The 21,165-nt window shown below is 38.8% G+C and overlaps 2 protein-coding genes and 1 long non-coding RNA gene across 4 annotated transcripts; 1 reads left to right on the forward strand and 2 right to left on the reverse strand.

Moving 5' to 3' along the window:
• Positions 1 to 939: 939 nt before the first annotated feature.
• LOC114821161 (uncharacterized) lies at positions 940 to 2,649 on the forward strand. Of its 2 annotated transcripts, XR_011575521.1 has the most exons (6): positions 940 to 1,185; positions 1,302 to 1,341; positions 1,975 to 2,063; positions 2,168 to 2,200; positions 2,353 to 2,380; positions 2,574 to 2,649. It is a non-coding gene; the product is annotated as an uncharacterized lncRNA (long non-coding RNA). The 2 variants fall into 2 exon arrangements; XR_011575520.1 differs by lacking the exons at positions 2,353 to 2,380; positions 2,574 to 2,649 and having other exon boundaries at positions 2,168 to 2,250.
• A 772-nt stretch (positions 2,650 to 3,421) lies between these two features.
• LOC139191454 (cation/H(+) antiporter 4-like) lies at positions 3,422 to 4,765 on the reverse strand. Its single transcript, XM_070812312.1, has one exon. The coding sequence runs from the start codon at positions 4,663 to 4,665 to the stop codon at positions 3,538 to 3,540; it is 1,128 nt and encodes a 375-aa protein (XP_070668413.1). The 5' UTR covers positions 4,666 to 4,765; the 3' UTR covers positions 3,422 to 3,537.
• A 23-nt stretch (positions 4,766 to 4,788) lies between these two features.
• On the reverse strand, positions 4,789 to 6,534 carry LOC103454602 (cation/H(+) antiporter 3-like). The gene is made up of 2 exons (XM_029092217.2): positions 6,250 to 6,534; positions 4,789 to 5,943 (listed from the first exon to the last, which is right to left on the reverse strand). The coding sequence occupies exons 1-2, from the start codon at positions 6,532 to 6,534 to the stop codon at positions 4,789 to 4,791; spliced, it is 1,440 nt and encodes a 479-aa protein (XP_028948050.2).
• Positions 6,535 to 21,165: the final 14,631 nt, after the last annotated feature.

The raw sequence follows: 21,165 nt of genomic DNA on the forward strand, positions 1-21,165 counted from the left end.
CCTAGCCTATCACCCGACTAGCGCTTTGCGTCTTTAGAACCTTGCTTGTACAATTAACAGAGAGTATTGTACATGTTAGCATACATGTGTGTTATATTCCTATCTTGTACATGTTAGCTAAGTAGTTATCTTAGTCACTAAGATTGACAGCTGTTAAATAGTTGCACATCTGTGTAATTTGTAACTACTCATTTTACTGTAGAATACATCAGCTTGTTCTACAAGATTCTCTCTTTCTTTTCTCTGCTTCCTTTCATTTTCTTCAGTTCTCCATTTTCTTCGATTTTCACTATAAACATGTGTGTGATTCCACCATAGTTACAATATTGGAGTGTGACAGGAAAAACTCAAAAAACAATTGGAGAGTTACTCGGAAAAAAAAAAAAAAACAACAGCAACAACAAAAGGAATACTATAAATCTTTATCCCCAAAATTGGAAGTGTGAAGCACTGGAGCCAGAATGTTCACATATATTAATTAGATCCACCACCGTGACCTAGCGTTTTTGTTTGATTACTGATTTTTTTTTTCTTTCCATTTTAATACAAGCGATATTTCTCTTCTAAACTAGGCTAAGAGAATAGAACTCAGAACGTAGTGGATTAAATAATAAGAACACAGACACCAGAGTAATCCACTACTTGCAAATAAAATCCTGCACTTACTAAAAAATGTCATTTTGCCAACAAAGTCTAAGCAGACAAAGCAAAATTTTGTCAGTACAAAAATCTTTCCCCGACAAAATATTCGAATTGTCGGCTAGAAACTAATGGGTGTAAGCTGACAAATAAAATGTCGCAAAAAATAAGTTTACCCGACGAAGCATCTATTTGTCAAGAAAATCGTCGGCATGATCTATTAAAAAAAGGCGCGATACCGCGAAAAACGAAAAAAAAGAAAACTTTTCGTATTTAGAGGTTATCGGCAATCGCACCCCAATGAACAAAAAACTAATCTAAACGATGAAGGATAAAAATCTTGCCGCACCCTAGATTTGGATCTCAACGCTATCTCCCTTCTCAGTTGCTCTTCTTGGATTGAACATCCTAGCAGCTATTCTTGTCTATTCTCCACCATATCAGTTGCTCTATGTTGCTAGTGTAGTTCCTCTATCGGTTCCTCGTACGATTCTCTCTCTTATCAAAAACCCAAATCCAAATCCAGCGATCAACACTCAGATCGTTGTAAGTTTATAACCTTTCTCCTGTTTGAAATTTCAATTTTCAAGGTTCGATCTTTCTATATTTGCTTAATATGTAATTTGGGGTTTTTTCCTTTTCTTTCACGGAACCCCTATCAGAGAAAACGCTCTTCCTTTCATATCTCTCTGCAATCTCTAGGTATCTTCTCAATTTCTCTTTCAATTGATGCTATAATATTTGTTAAAATTATTAGATTTAGGGGTTGGGTAAGTTAATTTTACGGATTTTGATTGTGGTTTGAGTTCTGATTTTGTTTTAGATAGATAGGACTAGATTGTGGTTTAGGGTTTTTTATTTTATTTTATTTATATTTTCTTTTGTATATTCGCTGCACATTGCAAAATTCTGGTACTATTTGGGGGTTTTGGTGTTGCAAAGACTGAAGCTCGAAGAAACATGGTATGTGTACTGACAAATGGTTGTATAGAAGTGAGTTTGTAAAACTTCATAAGAATCTTTATAGAAATTTAAAGGCATCAAAAGCCAAAACTGAAGCTCAAAGAAATAGGCTTAAGTATGTCAAGGCATTTAAAAGTGGGCAGAAATTGATTGAAGATCCAAGAGAAGTTTGGAAGTGGTCTCTCATTTTTGTACAGTTACAATTGAAAAGGTACCTATGTTCTTTTTCATGATAAGATACAATCCTTTTTGTTTCTTGGTAGGTACAGCAATGTGGACTTTGAAAAATGTTAATCATATTTTCCACTATTTTGAAACAGAATTTTATTTTACAAGTAACTAGGTGACTTTTATCTTTTTGGTGGAACATAGGTTTTGATAGTTTGATGAGCTAGAAGGCATCATGTTTGGATTGCCATTTTTCAGTCATAAGTGGGCATCGGGCAGTTCTATCTCTATTGGTATGATGAGCTGAGGTTATTCTTTCTGTTTTTCACCCTATGTTCAACATTTGTTTTGGTTTCCAATGACTACATAATCAGTGTGTATATGATGAATATTGTAGACCCCGGAAGCAAATAAGAGTCCTCCCACAGAGGTATTCCTTTCTTACTTTCTTTATCCCTTTATTTTCTTTCCTCTTGTAAATTGTGTGGGTTTTCTTTATCTTTGAATTTGTTAATTATTCATGACTTATGTGAGAGGTACAAATACCGCATATATTGTATATTTTGTCCCTCTGTTGTGCAGAACACACTTAGCGAGGAGCTTTCTGCAGGTAAGTTTGACTGTGCTGGGAATATATTGTATATTTTGTTTTTCTCTGCCTTGTGTTTATTCTAAATACATGGATAAGTAGTATGTCGCATACTAGACATGAGCAATGAGCATTGTTCAAGTAATTTGATTCCCCAACAAGTTACAAATTGTCGTCATTAACACAATTTGGTAAAGTTGTGAGCTTTCTGCAGGTAATGTTGATTGCAAGGTTTAGATGAACCGTTGTCTTGGCCTCTAAGAATATATGAATGGTATTAATCAAAACTTACTATATGCTTGATTACATGAGTCCATGCTTTATCATCCAAGTTACAAGTCAAATTCAAGTTTGTTTCAAGTCTGATTGCATAATTACATGAGTACGTGCTTTCTTGTTGACATATTGGTTAAGTTTTTTCACTGTTTATTGTAATAGTATGGTTTTACTGTAGCCCTTCCTCATTTTCTACTCCTAACAGAGTGTTGTGTGAATCGTAAACAGTAAAAACTACATATTATTACTTGTAAAATGATTAATGGCTACAATTTGATTATTTCGGTATTAAGGTTGCTTTTTCTTATGTTGTCATACATAATAATTACCATTTATATTATTTTTGCCGGATATTATTATACAATGCTATTGCTAGACCGATACTGAAGAATGAGAGTAGAATAGGATTATTGTATAATATATACTTTTGTATAACCACTGTACATGTACATATTACTAATCAAAGAAGCATTATTAAAAAAAAATGTGTGTTCAAGCTTCTGTTAATTTTTTTTTATATAAATTAAAATTCTCTCCCGACAAAGCTAGTTTTGTCGGTAGAGAAAGACTATGCCGACAAAATATCTTTGCTGACAAACACATCATGTTGGCTAAAAGGTACATTTTGTCGGCTTAAAAATCCTTTTTTGACGGAATTTTTTCTCAGGGTTTAAGAATGGCTACAAAATATGTTTTGTCAGGAAAGAACCACTTCATAGGCGACGAAATGTTAAAATTTGTCAGCTAGAGTTTTACGCAACATGCTTTGCGCGACAAAATCGCCGACAAATTTTTTTGTCGGGAAAGAACTTTTGCCGACAAATTTTGACTTTTGCCGACTAACTAATTTTGTCGGTAAAGTCGAAATTTGTAGTAGTATTTGCTGGGAAATTGAGTACTGACTATGTGGTTTGTTGTTGTTGCACCACAAAGATTGAAGATCTGCACCTGAAGTCGTCCGAGGCAAGCATGTCCCCAATAATACCAAGCTCCGGGAATTCGCTCCATTCATCAAGCCCTGAAGTTTGAGGACTTTCCCAATGTTTTCTTCTTCCAACAACGAAAAGGTCATATTCGTTCAAAATACTCCGAAGTATTGCCACTGTTTCGGGTCCATTTTTTGCAATCTTCTCTACATAAAATGCTGATCCGCAAGCATGAACATAGCCTTCCCTATACTCTCTTAAGCTCTGCAAATCAACTATCCTATCCCAGTTAGTGGCCTCACAGTCCCTCGAGGTTGTGAAATAAAAGACGGTCAGGCTGATGCTTGGATCCGCTGCCATCCTTAGTGTTAAGGCTAATGCCTCCCTATCGTCTTCGCCTCCCAAGAAGATCAAGGCGACTTTGTATTGTACTGCTTCTGATGATGAGTTTTTTTCCAGTGCTAATTGTCTTAGAGGTCCACGGTTGATAAGAATCCCAACAGAACATGGTGCTTTTTCGAGAACACTGATATTTAAAGACCTTATAGCCCTATCGTCGGACTTGATAGAGCCATCAAGAGTCCAATGTCGATGGAAGGGGAGTATTATGAGAGACGTGGCTCGGTCAAGTGCAAGGGTGCATGTATCCTCATGCATTGATTTGGTTGGAGAAATGGCTGTGAAAGGTTGTACGGTCACTGCTTCACTGAAGTCCCGCTCGAACTGAAGGAAAGAAAGAAGCATGTCCTCCGAGTACGAGCAATTGGAGAGTGTCTTGGTTTGCATTCTGTGGGAAATGAAGATAGGGGCAGCTTGGCCAAACATCTCAATGAGGTGAAGGACATAAAGGGAAATGGGGCTCTCTTTAGTTGGACAGCAGGCATCCAAAAAATTGATGACGGCTGAAATGTTGTTTTGCTTGTGAATGCATGCAAGTATGCGGAGCTCTGAGTTGGGTTTCAAACACGCTACGTTTCTTTGCTCATATCCTCCATACTTCTTTGAGGATATGTTGAAGTGTTTCAAAAGCAATGACACAACGCATGCGATCATTAGGATACCAAGTACGTTAATGGCATAAATCTCTTCATTCAAAGGCTGCATGCAAGCAAGTAGGCAATATAAGATGATATACCAAGTACATTGCACATTACAGAAAGCAAGTAGGCAATACAAGATGATATATAAATGAGCGCTGCTATTTGGACCATATTGCTGACTACCTCTTTAATTAGTGTTTAAGGTGAGTCGTGCATGTATTGGAGAGATAATTAGTAAAGTGGTCGATAAATGTGGTACAAATATGTAGCAATATTGTTCTAGACTTAGATGGATGGATGGATGGACAGACAGACAGAGAGAGATAGATACCATATCTTTGGTGACGGTGCTCAAGGAGCCCAAGTCCACGACACCTTTGCAGCACATTATGAGAGCGAGTCCCAAAGCATCCATTAGAGGCATGTCACAGTAGAGTGCAGGTAGTAAACTGCCTCCAAATTTGGAGACGGTAGACACAACGAGGAGGACAAGACTAGGAATTGCAAATTTTCCTTTAAACTTGATGTCTTTGGGATTCATGAGCCACACATTGGAGGTTACAAACAGTGGAAGAAGAATATCGGACACCATGAAATCGTAGCACTTGACGAGAGCGGAGCCGAGCGGGGGTCCTTCCGGGACAGCTAAGCCCAAAACGAAAGGGCCGAAGAAAAGATATTGATTAAAATAGAAGGAAAATAGCGCTGAGCATAAGACCCCAATCAAGATGATAAGAAGGTAGCCGTTGTGAACAGGCTGGCCTTTGGGCGTCTGTCTGATGATCCAATACATAGCAGGGCGTGCCCCAAAGTAAACAACAAGGATATAACCGAGCATGGCAATCGTGTTGCGAAAAAATCCGCCCTCCTTTCCAGTGCTCATAACCAGTTTGGTAAAAGTTCGAAGAGACAAACCCAAAATGTCAGACACAATAGACGAGGAGAGTGCTAAGCGGCCTAGTTCCGAAGTGAGGAGTTTGAGGTCCCCGAGGAGGCAGGCAATGACTGTAAATGAAGTCTGAGCGTTTGTGATTACGGCTAATGCAAGGGCCTGCAAGTCATTTTGCTCTAATTCCCAGTTAAGAAAAACACCTCGGGTTCCAAGAGTAAACAGACCGACGCATAAAGGCACTATCAAGGAGCCAGCCCCGGTGTACAAGGCCTTCCTCCCTGTTCTAAGTACAATGCCGATGTCCATTTTCACTCCCATCAGAAATAAAAACATGCAGTAACCCAACACCGTTAACGTCCCCATTACGTCCTGACTTACAATGTCGTACATGATTTTTTCGTATCCAGGCCATATGCTCCCCAACATCCCTGGACCGAGGATTATACCTGCCTGCACAAACGTATACACGTACACGTACGTACTATTAATTTAACAAAACCATGCATATTGATAATCATGACCTCTTCGAACAAATTGGACGCTCGTATGTATTATTACTTACAATTAATAGTTAATCAATTAGACGACGTACGTACGTACGTACGTGCAATAGAATATTGGATAATTATATATAAAATTAAATTAGAAGAAACTATTAACTATGTATAAAGTGATTAAGAAATTTGAAATGCTTAGAATTAAACTAAGAGAATAAATGATCAAACGGGAATGTAGGATGATGATACTTCTACTTACCAGCATCTGAGTGACAAAGACGGGGATTCCAAAGCACCTGAGAGCGAGATGAAGGAACTGGGTGAGGAAAAAAGCCAAAGCCATTTGCTCTTCGAGGACTGACAACGTAGCACTTGAGAGTTTTTTGACGCTCAATGGATGAGTTGCAGAATAGGGCGACTCATCATCTACCTTAGAATTTCTCCAATAACCGCTTGAATGAATGTTGGGAGGGAGCGAGATGCAAACCAGTGCCTGATGGTCCCGCGTTACGTTTAGCGCCAACAAATCTTCAAGCGACTTCATGATTCAGCAATATGTATCTTTCTTTCCCTCTCTATACACACAGAAACGAAAGTATGGTGGACAGATTGCAGAGAAAGATCAAATTATGCCTAAACCCTAATCTACGTACATATCAATTATGGAGATCGATCGAGCGAGATAGGGATGGATCGAATTGGTTCAAGGAATTAATTTATGAATATTTATGAATCAAATGATGGCATGGTAATTAACAAGCATCTATGGCACTCCAAGTAGTCATAATTTATATACAAAGGTTACATATTAAACGGTAGCACGCAGCAATGACGAATAACTGGCTAGTGTTGCCGCGTTGGTTTGTTTTCATCACTAGTTAGCCTTAATCTTGTTAATTGGTATAACATCCTCCGATATGTATGTAAGGCTGTAAGAATCATGAAGGATTTCAACAAATGATAACCACACATGGCTGTTGCAAGCAACAAGTGCTATATAGGTTTATATAAAAAGGAATAAAAAATAAAGAAATAACAAGAAGTGCCATGTACGTACGTCTACTCATATTATTTCAATTCTTGATAATATGGATTAATTAGTTATTCCTTTTATTAATATCTTGTAGCTCCTGAGGTTAATGTTTGTTATATACATTCTAGAATTTTACTTTTAAGAAAATATCTTCTAGACTCTAGGGATTTTTCTGTTTGTTTTAAAGAGTTAGGTCAGAAGCATCGACTTATTTGGTTGTTGGTTACTACGATTTGAAAATCTTACTATAGTGTGGTGCTTGCAACGAGAGAAATATGAGACCTGATTCTCTCTGATGAGTTACCTCTTATAATGTTTCGTTCTCTTATTTCTCCCTTCCTAATTTGCTAAAAATTATCCATGAACTTAAGAAAGTTCAAAATTATATAATTCTACACTAATAAGCGATAATATAACTTGATGATTTTCTTCGGAAAGAAAAAAAAAACCTTGATGATTTTCATTGATATCAATGTCATCCACAACGATGGAGAATAAATATTAGAGAGAGCTTCACGGAAATTATTGACACATTTCAATTCGGAATGTCCACGTGTACACTCACATGGTGACAAAACCATAATGTGTAGTGAACGTACAAAGTGCGAAGAAATGAAATTTGAATTAAATAAAACAAGAGTGTGCAAGTGAGCAGGTCGAAACCGTTATTATAGAATAACAGTGTTAGAGCATAAGTGTAGTAAAGTAGAAGCACTTGCATCCTCAAAAGAATAGTTATATTATTATAGAAGATAAAGTTTGCCAACTTTGACAGAAGTACATGTCAGCTAAAGCCAAGATTCCTCATTCTTAAAATCGTCAAAAACCATCCATTATTCCTTTGAACTATGTTATGACTTGATCCCTCCTCAACCGAGGGTATGTAGGCAACTTGAAATTTCAAAACTTCAAGTATAATCACATCATCAACAAAAACACAAACACTTTGAAAAATAAAGAGCAAATTCAAAATGTGAATACTTTATTTCTTTGAAGGAAGAATTTGGTGACAAGGCCTTATTACAAAATAAGCAAAAACAAAGAAGACTTTAAGTACAAAAAACAGAAGACACTACTTGAAAGCTATGTCCCTAAAACTACGACGACGGTTTTCAAGCAAGCCTTCCAAAGTCTTCAAAGTCTCCACATCGGTGGGAGACAAGGTGGGCATTTCCATGGCCGCGCCTTTCTCTTACTTTAGGCTTGAAATCTCTTCTTGATGCTGAGAAAGTGTAGCTTCTTGCTTCAAGAGAACAACTTGAAGTCGTGATGCTTCGATCTCCAACTGCTCTCGCTCTCGCTCCAACGCTTCTAGATGCACTTGGACGAAAGCCAAAGAAGTCCCTGTGACTTGATAACCTTCCAAAACAGCTTGCTGAGAAGACCAAACTTGGGCAATTGATAAATCTATTGCCGCAAGTTGTTGAGCCCTAACCTCTGGACTCAACTTCCTCAAGGAAATAGCATGCAAAGAAGAACACTCAGTTGAGGTAGCCATAAGTTTGGCAATCTTGACTCTCAAAATTTAGGAATCAATGTTAAGGTTGTCAGTTGCAAAAACAAGCTTAAATAAGTCTTCCATGAGCAACGCAAGGTCCTCCAATGGGCATTTCGCAATCCTGTTCTCAATATGCCTCTTGATATCTATAGCCGTGCAAAGGTTGATGCGATGGATGAGCTACTCAGTGCCACTAAGGTTTGGCCCTCTAAAAGAGATCTCAGAGCTAGCTAGCAAAGGTGTGGGATGCATGACCGGCTCTTGCATGCTTACATCTACATTCGACACCCTTGGGCCACTTGGCAGGTTTGGAACAAGCTCTGCACCAGGCGGATCCCCAATCTCCTCATCTATAGGTTGATTGCCTCCAAATAGCATTTCTGTATCAAATGAACAAAAGGGCCCAACCTAAAGAAGATAAAGAAAGATGTTAGAAACAAAAGCTAAACCAATGAAATCAGAAGAAATCATAAGAAAGAAGGAAATACATACATCTTTCTCAAGTGACACACGGCTATCAAACTAAGGAAGCCTAAACACTTTCTTTTTCTTATGATGAAAACTAACGTCGCTGCCATCCTGAGCACATTCAAGCAGTTGCTTGTTCAAAACTTGTTGATGCTGCCTCAAAACAAGTTCATCTTTGTGCGAGTCAACTTCGTCATCCGAATGTTGCGAAGACAAGCACGGGCTTTAAATAGCTAAAACCATAGGTCCACCTTGCAAAGGAGTTGCACTCGCACAATCAAAAGGTGCCAGCTACGTAGGAACCGCGAAACAATCCTCTCCCAGCATATCATGGCGTGAGTGAGAAGAATTGGTGCCTCTTGTCGTCCTTAAGTTTTAATGGTGTACCTTTGACCACTAACCTACGCAGGCACAGGTCACTGGATTGCTCTTGAACTCATTATTGGTCGGCAAGGTAATAGAATCATTTGTGCATGAACGGGTACAAGGCTCCCAATGCGTATATGTTGAACAAAACCAAATTGCCTACTAAAATGATGAAGGTTATACGGCTGAACAATACATTGGTCTCCTTGCCACAAAGAAACATACCCTAAACGGAAACTTGCAAGGTAAGACAAGTCTGAGAAACGATGGTATGAATCATCTACGAGGCCTTGCCGTGCCGAACCAACCCTTGCTAGATGGTCCATTCTCAAATTTTCACAGCTTTTAAACAACACTTGCGCCTACAAATCATCAAGGCTTTTTGCAGAAAGCACGCCAGAGTACTTTGTCATCAAAGGCCCTAGCTTGACTGAAGTTGATGACGAATGCCCTGGTAGCAGTAAAAAAAAGAGCACAACAGCAAGCAGAGTCAATGTGCAGGGCAATGATTGTGTGACAAAAAACATACACCTAATTGTCTTATAAATAAAAGTCAATTGCCTCATAATGCTATAAGGAGAATACATACCAAATAGCAAAAGAAAAATCAAAAGAAGGAAGTACATTCCAACCAAAAGAAGGAAGCAAATTCCAAGCAAAAATGGCAAGGTGATTTCGGCCACAAAGGTTAAAGCCTCTATCTTTCAAGATTAAGCCTCTACGACCCTAGAAGAAAAATTTCAGTTTCTTTCCAGATCAAGCCTTTACGGCTCTTGAAGAAAAAATTCAGTTTCACTCAAGATCAAGTCTCTTCGGCCCTTGAAGACAATTTTCATTTCATTCAAGATCAAGCCTCTACGACCCTTGAAGAAATGTTTCATCCAAGAAATACGCCTCAATAGCCATTGACGAAATTCATCACTTCAATTCAATATCAAGCCTTTACGGCCCTTGAAGAAAAAAATTTCATTTCATTCAAGATCAAGCCTCAATGGCCCTTGAAGAAATGTTTCATTTAAGAAATACGCCTTTATGACCTTTGAAGAAGCAAACTAATTCAAGATCAAGTCTTGACAATCCTTGAGTTAGAACATTCATATTGCAAGACTTCAAAACACGTTTCCTACATGTGACAAGCATATGCCTGCAACGTAACTTGAAGTTGGGGCATTTGTAGACATGTAAATTTCGTTGCATGCAAATGATGCATCACAAATTGGCAAGAGGTCTAAATTACTGAAAAGAAAGCTCAAACATCTTCATAAAACAAGCAAGAATTGAAGATTGCTCACAAAATAGGCAACAAGCGCTACAGATTTCGGCCAAGCAAAGGAAAATGGCTGAAATTAAGACACCAAACATGCCTAAATTCTCCCATGGACGAATCAAGACACAAATCAAAGCCAAATCTATCCAAAGCCAAGCTTTGAGAAGTTTATAAATACAAGGTCCCAAGACAACAAAAGGGTCGACAATTTCTACATTGAAGGGTTGGCAATTTCTACATTGAAGGGCCGAAATTCTCACAAAAGGAAAGCCTCTACCAAATCTTTGAAGACTAATATGCTACCAAAGCTCTCTTTGAAGAACACATAATCAAAGCCAAAACTTTATTTCGACCAAAGCATAAGCACCCTTGAAGAATCAACAAGCACTTGTGCTGATTCCTTCAAGACTTTGTTGCAAGCTCAAAACTTGTAAAGACGTTCGATTCAAGCTCAATACTTGAAGCAACCGTTCAATCGTTCTTCGAGATCAAGTCATCACAACCTTTGGATTAACAACCTATGCATCTACATGAAATTTGAAAACTGAATCAGAGGAAAGTTGTAAACAGAGATTGTAACCCTACAAATTCATTAAAACAAATCTACTTTGTACATGTGTTCTCGTTTCATTCGATACACAGTAGATTTATATTGATGAATTTGTAGGGTTACAATATCTTTTTACAACTTTCCTCTTATTTAGTCTTCAAATTTGATGTAGATGCATTAGTTGTTGATCCAATGGTCGTGATGAGTTAATCTCGGACAAACGATTAAACAATTACTTTAAGTTTTGAGCTTGAAACAATGTGTGGATAGTCTTCACCTTAGGTTTAAAGATGTGGCAAAGGTAGTGTTAATGTTGGCTTTTGTTGATACAAGGGTTTTGGTGACTTTATCTTGAATCAAATGTCGTTACAAGTTTTAAGCTTACAACAAAGTCTTGAAGGAATCAGCACGAGTGCTTGTTGACTCTTTAAGGGAATTCTTCGGCTTTGGTTGTATGTTCTTCGAAGAGATCTTTAGTAGTGTATTAGTCTTCAAAGATTTGTGCAGAGGTTATTCTGGATGTATAATTTAAGCCAAGATGTTGAATTGTTGACCTTTTGTTTGTGTTGGGAACTTGTATTTATAGACTTCCAAAGGCATGCCTTTGGATGGATTTGGCCTTGATTTGTGTCTTAATTCCTCCATGGGAGAATCTAGACATGTTTTGTGTCTTATTTCGGCCACTTTCCCTTATCCTTGCCGAATTATACGGCTTCTTGCCTATTTTGTGAGCAATCTTCAATTCTTGCTTGTTTTAAGAAGATGTTTTAGCTTTTTTTTTCCTGTTTTGAGAGCAATTTGGACCCCTTGCCGATATTAAGGGAGATTTCCTCCCCTTTGCCAAATTTTGGAAATCCTTTTAAGCTTCATTTGCTTAATTTGTGCCACATGTCATTGATGACTTATCTATTTGTGCTGAGTCATATGTCATGTGGAGCTTGGTGATGCATCATTTGTATGCATTAAAATTTACATGTCTACACCCCTATCTTGTGAATCCCCTTCTTTCGTAAGAATAGTGATGGTATTGCTCTTAAAGTATTTGAAAAATACCATGGCTGCAACAAAAATAAACAAGGCAACATAAGCATAAGAGTGGGGCAGCAAGAAACAAAATTGCTTCACTTAAGCAAAAGACATACGAAACAAACCTTGTGAGCGTTGAAGGATGACAATGTTCAAGTCACACCGACGAAAAGAAATTAACCACAAGATCTTGGGCAGCACGGCTATAACATCCCACATCACCCATGGGAGTGATCCTTAAATGTATATTCCCATCCCTACCTAGCACGAGGCCTTTTGGGAGCTCACTGGCTTCGTAGGAACTCCGAAGTTAAGCGAGAAGGGGGCTAGAGCACTCTCGGGATGGATGACCCACTGGGAAGTTCTCGTGTGAGTTCTCAGAAACAAAACCGTGTGGGCGTGGTTAGGGCCCAAAGCAGACAATATCGTGCTACGATGGTGGAACGGGCTCGGGATATGGTGGACCCGGGCCGGGATGTGACAAATGGTATCAGAGCCAATCCCTGTCCAGAAGTATGTTGACGAGGATGTCGGCCCTCTAAGAGGGGTGGATTGTAACATCCCAAATCACCTAGGAGAGTGATCCTTAAATGTATATTCCCATTCCTACCTAGCACGAGGCATTTTGGGAGCTCATTGGCTTCGGCTTCCATAGGAACTCCAAAGTTAAGCGAGAAAGGGGCTAAAACACTCCCAAGATGGGTGACCCACTGAGAAGTTCTCGTGTGAGTTCCCAGAAACAAAATCGTGAGGGCATGGTTGGGGCCCAAAGCAGACAATATTGTGCTACGGTGGTGGAACGGGCCGAGGATGTGGTGAACCCGGGTCGGGATGTGACAACGGCAAAGAGGGAAACCATAAGATGGTTCTTCAAAGCATGTTATAGTAGCAAAGAAGGCTAAAGTGCTATACAATCACACTACGCAACCCTGCAACGATACTATGCAAACAATTTCTTGCACTGCACAACAATGTCACCATCGAGGGAAACTGCAACGAAAGGTACTACACAGCGTAACCCCGTTGCAGTCTTTTGCACAACACCACACGGTAAAAAGAAACGCACTGGAACAACACCAAGCAGCAAAAGGCACGGCAACAACAGCTACAAGGCACGACAGGTTTTGTGACAAAAATACACACCCAATTTTCCTATAAATAAGGGTCAATTTCTTTCTAATGCTATAAGGAGACTACATACCAAATAGCAAAAGGAAAATCAAAAGAAGGAAGCACATTCCAGCTAAAAGAAGGAAGCAAATTCCAAGCAAAAAAAAAGGCAACATAAAATCGGCAACAAGGAGAAATACATGTTTTTGCAACAAAAATCAGGAAAGAAAAAAAAAAGGAAACAAAGAAATAAGGAAAAGGCTTCAAATTTCTAAAACATCAAGGGAAAGTACCTGTCCTTGCCAAAATACAAGAGGAAATCCCTCCAAATCAAGGACAAATCTTCAAGTTTCCTAAACCAAAGAGGAAAACACCTAGAAAAAAAAAAAAAAAAGCCAAGGAGGAAAGAAAAAAAAATGCAAATCCTACTTACCCAAGGACAAGCATTCAAGCTTTCCAACACCTTGAAGGAAAACACCCTCATTACCAAAATTAAAGAAGATTCCTACTTAAGGCAAGAAAAGCATTTTTATCATACCCACAAGGAAAAAAAATCCAAGTCTCAAAATACACAAAATGTATTTGCAAAACATTTATGGAAAATCAATAAGCACATTAAATATGTGCCAATTTATCCATTTTCAAAATTTTCATTTCATTCAAGATCAAGCTTCTACGGCCCTTAAAGAAAATTTTCATTTCATTCAAGATCAAGCCTCTACGACCTTGAAGAAAATTTACATTTCGTTTAAGACCAAGTTGTTGGAAGTATGCCCACAAAGCCACTCATTTGATGTAATAGCTTTTGGAATACTTATTGTATTAAACTTTTATATGCTTAATGAAGGGCAAAGCTTATTGGTAATCACTATTTATTGTATTATTTGTTTAAGCAATGAGGGAATCCAAGGAATGTATTTAATCTAAGAGAGAAATGATCTAAGTAAGTTAGATTATCGAGATCTTTTCTCTTATGTTCATTCGTAAAACGTTCCTAGCCATAGGATTGCCAATTGGGCATTGACAATCCGCTAAGGTTAGTATGTGTTATGTTAACTCAAGCGTGAGTATGACTAGTCTCAAGTCATTTAGTGTTGGACATTGAGATAAACACATAGGTGCTCAAAAGGTAATCGAGTACACTGAACTACTATAAAAAAGAGAGTTCGATCATACATGTCATGTAAGAACTCGTATGTTGCAATATGCAAAGTAGTCCTTTGACTTGAGGCATCATAGATGTCTAATGGTTAGGCCATTGATCTTTGATCATGTCAAAGGCATTCCAACGAGTACTGCTTAAATACACCAAAAGAATAATTCATACGTTCCTCTAGACGATGATCAACAGAAATCAAAATCCTTGCCTCTAGGCATTTTCGTCAATTCCCTCGATTAAAATAAATAAAAAATGAAATTTTAGGGATGGGTTGTCACACCGTCTGTGTCACGACTCTCACTTAGACAGAAAATAGATAATTTACATGTTGCATTTTATTTTTTTCACTAGAATGTAAGAGATGTGAAGCAAAAAGTAATCAAGAAAATTATGGAGGCAACACGTGGACTTTTGGGTGAAAAAGACAAAATTACTCTTGAAGTACACCGGGATTCCCACGTACATACAACGGACAATAACAACTCAATCGAGGTCAAATGTGATCAAAATGATATTTATTCAAAACCCTATCATCACTCTTCATCAAATCCTCACCCACAAGGTAACTTCCAATTATTCCTTTCAAATTGGGATTAATTACCAAATTAATTGGAAGATATTATTTGACATAATATCTTGCAATAATATTAAAAACACCACCATAAGTGGCCAATCCTTATTTCTCCAAATAGGGCTGGCCACATCCCTATATATAGTCTCATATTTCTCCATAAACCTAAGTCCATTCTCTCCCTAAAATTCTCTAAACACTTTATCTCTCAAATTCTAACTTTGGCATCGAAGATTCTTCGGCCAAAGCCCTCCCCCCCTCCCGCCATTCATCGTGGGCGCGTGAGACTCTTGGCCTTGATCTTAGATGTTATTGTTTTGTAGGTGTATTTTCATCAAAGGAGAAGAAGGCAGAAATTTGCATCTACAAGAGACTTGTGGAATACTTGGATGAACACTCATTATGTTGGGGTCAAGCTATCTAGTCATGTAGTCATATGAATGCATAACAAGGGATCTGTAACCTTCCATGGTGGAGGGAGAATACTCTGAGATATGATTCGACAGTCTTTGGCCAAAGCATACGAATATGACTTAGGAAGTTTGTTCCAAATCATATTCAATTGAATCAAATAGAGAAGTATTGCATTGGATAGTAGACATGAAACAAACTATCACTCAAACAATGTGATTAAGAGTATTGTATTAGAGAAAGATCGTATTGCATTGTAATTGTAATTGGATAGGTTCTCCAACTACTTCTACTTAGCTTGGGTAACAATGACATACTGCTAGGTGTCACTCATGGTTTGTGGAAGCCCTGAAGATTAGCAAACACTAATCTTCATCAAGGGGAGAATTGAAATGCGGTTTCAATTCACAATCGATCGTTAAGAGTAACAATCACCCACTACCTTGCTAATTGGAACCTAATGGATCGTACACCAAGTAAGGATAAAAGTGAAGAAATATAAATGAGATGGATAAGTAATTAAATGGTTTAATTGAGAATGGTCAAGATTAATTAATTAGTTAATTAATTATACGAAAGGTTCGTATTGGGCTTTCAATTTAGTTTTGGGTCTTGGCTGCCCAAAAGTGTTTTGGTCCATAATGCCCATTATGTTTAAGTTGTATGACAACTAAAACAAAATGGGTAATTAACCCAATAACAAAATCAAGGCCGGCCATAAGGGTGAGTGGAAGCAAACTTGGATTAATTGCAAGTTTGCCACTCACATGTGAGATAGTATAAAGTCAACTTTATAGCTTTTACTCACTAAGCGTTTTCTTGAGGCAAAAGAAGAGCAACCTTGTCTCTCGTTTTCTTCATAGAGGCCGGCCACTTAGGGGAAGGATAGCTAGCAATCTTTCTTCCTCTAAGTCATCCATTTCATCTTCACACCTCATCCTTGGTGTGGAGACTTAGAGACACTAAACTTTTGGTGTTCTTGGAGGTCCTTTCCTCACATCCTCAAGGAGCAAAGGAGTATCAAAAGGAAGAAAATCATAAGGAAGATCTAAGGAGCTAGGAGGTGACTTGAAGGCCCTCCACTTGGGTGAATCCCTTGTGTAAACAAGGATGAGCTTCAAGGGTAATGAATCTCAAAAATCCTTTCTACTCTTTAATGTTGTTAAGGAGTCTTGTGGTTCACCATTCACTAGGCTTTAAAGTCATGAGTTTTAGAATTGTTTTTTACTGCATGCCTACTTTAAAGTGTTATTAGTTTGCATATGTGTTCAAATGTTCTCATATGTTCTTATCTAGGACAAAATTTTTCCTTCACAAGCCTTAATGGCCCTTGAGGAAATGTTTCGTTCAAGAACTACACCTCAACGGCCCTTGATAAAATTCATCATTTCAATTCAAGAAATACACCTTTACGGCCCTTGAAGAAGCGAACTAATTCAAGATCAAGTATTAACGACCCTTGAGTTAGAGCATTCACATTGCAGGACTTCAAAACACGTTTCCTACATGTGATAGGCACATGTCTACAACGCGCCTTGAAGTGGGGGCATTTGTAGACCTGTAAATTTCGTTGCATACAAACGATGCATCATAAAGTTCCACGTGGCATATGACTAATCATAAATAGACAAGTCATCAATGACCTGTGGCATAAATCATGCAAATGAAGTACAAAACCTTCCCAAAACTCAGCAAAAGGGACAAAATGTCTATTGAAATCTGCACAGGGATCCAAATTGCTCCTTAAACCAGAAAGAAACTAAAGTATCTTCATAAAACAAGCAAGAATTGAAGATTGCTCACAAAATGGGCAAGAAGCCCTATAATTTGGTAAGGATAAAGAGTGGCCAAAACATGCCTAGATTCTCCCATGGACGAATCAAGACACAAATCAAAGCCAAATCCATCTAGAGGCATGGATTTGAGAACTTATAAATACAAGGTCCCAAGACAAGCAAAGGGGTTGAAAAAATCTTACATCTAGAAGAACCTCTACACAAATCTTTGAAGACTAATACGCTACCAAAGCTTTCTTTGAAAAATGTACAACCAAAGCTGAAGCTTTCCTTCGACCAAAGCTGAAGCTTTCCTTCGACCAAAGCCGAAGCTTCCCTTGAAAAATCGACAAGCACCTGTGCTGATTCCTTCAAGATTTTATTGCAAGCTCAAAACTTGTAACGATGTTCGATTCAAGATTAACTCGCCAAAACCTTTGAATAAAAAAAATCCCACATCGACATCACCTTTGCCGCAGGGCACACACAAACCTTAAGGTGAAGACAATCCACACATTGTTTCAAGCTTAAAACTTGAAGTAATCGTTCAATCGTTTGTCCAAGATCAAGTAATCGCGACTATTGGATCAACAATCTACGCCATTTACATCAAATTTGAAGATTGAATCAGAGGAAAGTTGTAAACAGAGATTGTAACCGTACAAATTTATTAATACAAATTTACTTTGTACACGTGTTATTGTTTCATTCACTATAGAATTTTCATATTTACAATGGCATCAAGCAGCACATGTCCATGCCGAGGTATCCTCAAGACAATGGATAGGTCGAAGCATTCAACAAGATGATTCTCGACTACCTCAAGAAATCCCTCCTTAACATGAAGGGAAAATGGCCACACGAACTTCCTGGATGTCTATGGGCGTATCACACTACCAAACGACGAGCAACAAGTGATACTCCATTCTCTTTGGCATTTGGTTCAGAATCCATCATTCTTCCCAATGTCATCATGCCAAGTATCAACACTTTACTACCAAGCATCGAGAAGAACAAAAAGTAGATGACCACAAACTTAGATCTGGTCAAGGAGGAACGCGAGAAGGTTATCACCTGCATCGCAGCCTACTAGCAGTAGCTCTTCTCCAGCTGCAATAAAAGGGCCAAGATTAGGCAGTTCCAACCTCGAGATCTAGTCCTAAGAAAAGCCTTCATCACTATCTATAAAGAAGACTCCAAAAGGATAGATCCCATCTGGGAAGATCCGTACAAGATCAATAGAGTAGGTGACAAGGGTAGTTACACCCTTGCCACCATAAACGACAAAGAGATCGAGAAATAGTGGAACGCTTACAATTTGAGGAGGTATTATTCGTGACCTCTTGCTAATAAAAGCCCAAAGACTCAGGCAGCTCGACGGGCACCACCTCACAAGTGAATGACTATCCAGTTGTTATGCATTTCCTACCTTACAGCTAAGTTTTCATCCATTTCACTCATTTTTCAATGAGGAATTCAGAAGTAATTTACAACTTGGCTCGGCTGCATGCTTACAACAACTGATCACTCATTGGGGACCAAACATGCTCTCCAATGCAAGAGGGTAAACCAATTCCTAGGCACCCACATGGTTTGCTCTCCGATGTGAGATGATAAACTATACACTCCAAATATCTAGACGTGGATGAGCTGGGCTGCCCTGATGTAATTAGGTGCATGATGGCTTGCGCCAAAATTCCTGGAAGCCATAATGGTCTTTTTTAAGGCTTAGCTAACTGAAGGATTTTTGGTCTCTTGCCTAATCTGCGGGGAATTGAGCCCTAGAGACAAATGAGGCACATTACACAGTACACCTTATGGATGACTGCCCTGGAACCCTAAAGCTACTACCCAAGAGCACTAAGGTAGCTTACGGTTCCCAAAAGACTACCTACGGTTTCCAGAAGATTGCCTATGATTTTCCATTCCAACAGTAAGCCGCGCTAAACTTATGCAATTGCATATTTTTTTTAGAGGTTAAACAGTTAACGTGCATATAGCTCTATCCACTACTGACATGCTACGCAATCGATAAGGTTCATCTCTGCCAAGCACAGAGTGATAATTCAAATCCACACTAATTCCTAGAGTATTGTGATACTTGCTATGCAACCCACGGAATTGGTTACATAAAGGGCAAGTATTTCTCTCGGACCTTTGCCTACGAAATTCCATACAACCACATACTTTTGATATGAAAGGTTATCAAATTTCATGTCCTAGAAATCTTTAGTATGTTGTGATGGAGGCCACATAGCTTAATGGATTGAAGAAAGCCAAAGTTAACAACTAAGTGGTCACGTGGGCTCGTATGCTTCTATAAGTAAAGTGTTCAGTTACCGACCCTATGGCTAACAACTTTGCAAATGCTCTACATCAAAACCTACGGCAATATAGGCTACGTAGGAAGTGAAGATAAGGAAATGCGAAGGCAACAAGTTTATTAAATTTTGTGGCAAAATTGTTAAACAAATAGCAAAGGCCGATGGAGTTCAAGCAAAGTAAAAAGCAACAAGGAAAATAAAGAAAATCCTAAAGGCTGCCTAGAAGACTACTCTTTAGTAGCTTGGACATCCCACGACTACTTGGTCGCCATACTCTCAGCAGCTGCATCATCCAACGCTTCACCTCCGGTTGCCATAGCTTGGGCACCAACTTCTTCGACTACTTTACCAATGGAAGTCTCAAAAGTAAGGGCAAGCAAGTTTTTTGGAGAAATAGAGAAGGTCTCGAAGTCTTTCCCAACAAACTCAAAGTCAAACAGCCTACCAAAGAGATGATATACATAACGTAGCTTGTAGAATTTGGTCTAACTCTGAACAAGCGAAGCCTCAAGTCCAACATTCTTACCTTTCAGTTGCTCCTCCTCCTCGAGCAGGCCAACACGGACGTGTTGCAGCTCATCTTTCATTCTTCAGACTGTCGTTGATTTTCAAGTCACCTTAGAGTTCCAACACTTGGGGTTCAAGCCTATTGACGATTTTCTGGAAGTGGATTACTTGATTATAAGCAACAATCAACTCTTCATCCATTACGTAAGCAGCAGAACGAAGCTCAGAAATAGCACGCACAAGATCTTGAATTTGAGGTATGTAACAACCAATTTCCTTCTCTGCACTTTTATACTTAACTTCGATCGCGTCAAGCCTAGTCTTCAAATCAATGATCTTCTGGCAACGAGGTCAGACTCCAACTTTTTTATCTTCCCGACAGAAGAATAAACCTCAACTGCCATAGTCATTGTCACCTTCATGGCAGCCCAGGTGTCCCATTGGTCAAGAAGCATAGACTCAGCGGCTAAAATCACCGTTTTCTGCATCATGGCAAGCAGAGCATTCCTCCTATACTGGGTCATATGCTTTCTAAAGGAACTTAGGCAAACACCCATGTGACGCCATCTAAAAGCTTGGCTCACGGGTCCATGTCTTCAGGATAGTTAGTGATCATGAGAAATTGATAGTGCATGTGTGTAAGTTGTAAATCATAGGGGTTTAGGTAGGGGTAAGTTACATGTTGATCTGACTGCAACATCTAGTAGTAATACATGGATGGTTCTGCTTGGTACATCCGTAATAAAGGACCATACATCTTTCAGGGTTGGTCATGTTTGGTATATCCGCGATGGGTGATCACTACATGCACGGTTAAATTATCATTATGGTTATGCTTGGTTTATTCATAATGAGGGACCATATGCATTCTAGGAGTGATCATGCTTGGTATATCTGCCATAGGTGCTCACTACCTAGAGCTATAAGATATGGTCCTACTTGGTATATCCGTGATGGGTGATCACTGCCTACGTTATTAGACTATGCCCATGGTTCTACTTGGTTTATCCGCAATGGGGGACATTACACATTCTAGGAGTGATTATGCTTGGTATATCCACGATGGGTAATCACCACCTAAAGTTAGGATATGGTCCTACTTGGTATATC

Source organism: Malus domestica, chromosome 14 (assembly GCF_042453785.1).
Source record: "Malus domestica chromosome 14, GDT2T_hap1".
In the NCBI taxonomy this organism is placed as follows: domain Eukaryota; kingdom Viridiplantae; phylum Streptophyta; class Magnoliopsida; order Rosales; family Rosaceae; genus Malus; species Malus domestica.

Bases quoted from the DNA above. Each gene is read 5' to 3' on its own strand.
- LOC139191454 (XM_070812312.1), bottom strand. From the start codon at position 4,665: ATGCAGCCTTTGAATGAAGAGATTTATGCCATTAACGTACTTGGTATC.
- LOC103454602 (XM_029092217.2), bottom strand. From the start codon at position 6,534: ATGAAGTCGCTTGAAGATTTGTTGGCGCTAAACGTAACGCGGGACCAT. The intron at 5,944-6,249 runs GTAAGTAGAAGT...ACGTTTGTGCAG, and splicing joins TCTTTGTCACTCAGATGCTG to GCAGGTATAATCCTCGGTCC.